Raw genomic sequence first — 919 nt, 5'->3', positions numbered from 1 at the left:
GGCTTGGGCCGCCAAAATGATTTTTGGCCGCCAGACACTAAACCTAGCTCTATGCATTAGACCTTGGCTTTAATTTCCTCGCACTGCTATCGGGAACTGGGCTGCATTTGTCTTTCCTTCCTAATAGGGAGGGATGTTAATGCTGACAGGGTTACTGCTGCTGGCGGGCTGGGCCTTCTCCCCCCTCCCCAGGGTGCCGGCTGCGTCCGAACAGAGGATTATTAGAAGGGGGAATGAGAGATTGTTTATAAATTTGCGGAAATGGAGGAATGCAGAGGCCCCAGCTTAGTTTATTTTGTCCGCAGAAGCAGGCCCAACTGCACGTCACAAGAGCCCTACGACGAGTGCGGCCGGGGCTGGCGGGGGGCGCTGGGGGGAGACGGGGGCGCCAACGTCAGCGCCGAGGTCTAATGTTGCGGTGGGAACCTTCTTTCCATGTTTTTCTCCTCACCCGTGGCTCCAGCAGTGGCTCACGAGCACCTGAAGGAGCGAGGTCTCTTCGGGCTGCCCCCACCACCACCAGGAACCAACCCTACCGACTACTACCACCAAATGACGCTGATGGCTGGCCACCCGAACCCCTATGGGGACCTCCTGATGCAGAGTGGGGGAGCAGCCAGCACAGCCCACCTCCATGATTACCTCAGCCCCGTCGACGGTGAGTAGTGGTCTGGGTCTTCCCTGGCACGGCTGAAATTTTGGGATGGATGGGACTGTCCTCCAGGTGGAGGTTGCTGTATGTGGTCATTCTGCCCTGCCAAAACTCACCCGTGCTGCACTGTAATTTTTGGCTTAAAAGGTCACCTTGTTCCATATATATGTATTAAATATACATTATTTGAAATACATACATTGTGGCCTCTTTGGGAGGATGGCATGGCTGCTGCATGGGTAGGAGATGGGCTGGTCCAGCAAGCAG

The 919-nt window shown here is 55.4% G+C and overlaps 1 protein-coding gene across 1 annotated transcript in view; it reads left to right on the top strand.

Moving 5' to 3' along the window:
- Window positions 1-919, top strand: part of GLI2 (GLI family zinc finger 2) — a 65502-nt gene that overhangs the window by 27004 nt on the left and 37579 nt on the right. Inside the window, 1 exon segment of the mRNA XM_010170444.2 lies at window positions 467-658. Within this exon segment, the coding sequence (XP_010168746.1) occupies window positions 467-658 (192 nt within the window).

Source organism: Antrostomus carolinensis, unplaced genomic scaffold, assembly GCF_000700745.2.
Source record: "Antrostomus carolinensis isolate BGI_N321 unplaced genomic scaffold, ASM70074v2 scaffold21310, whole genome shotgun sequence".
Lineage (NCBI taxonomy): Eukaryota > Metazoa > Chordata > Aves > Caprimulgiformes > Caprimulgidae > Antrostomus > Antrostomus carolinensis.
This window is presented reverse-complemented; position numbering and strand designations above follow the sequence as displayed.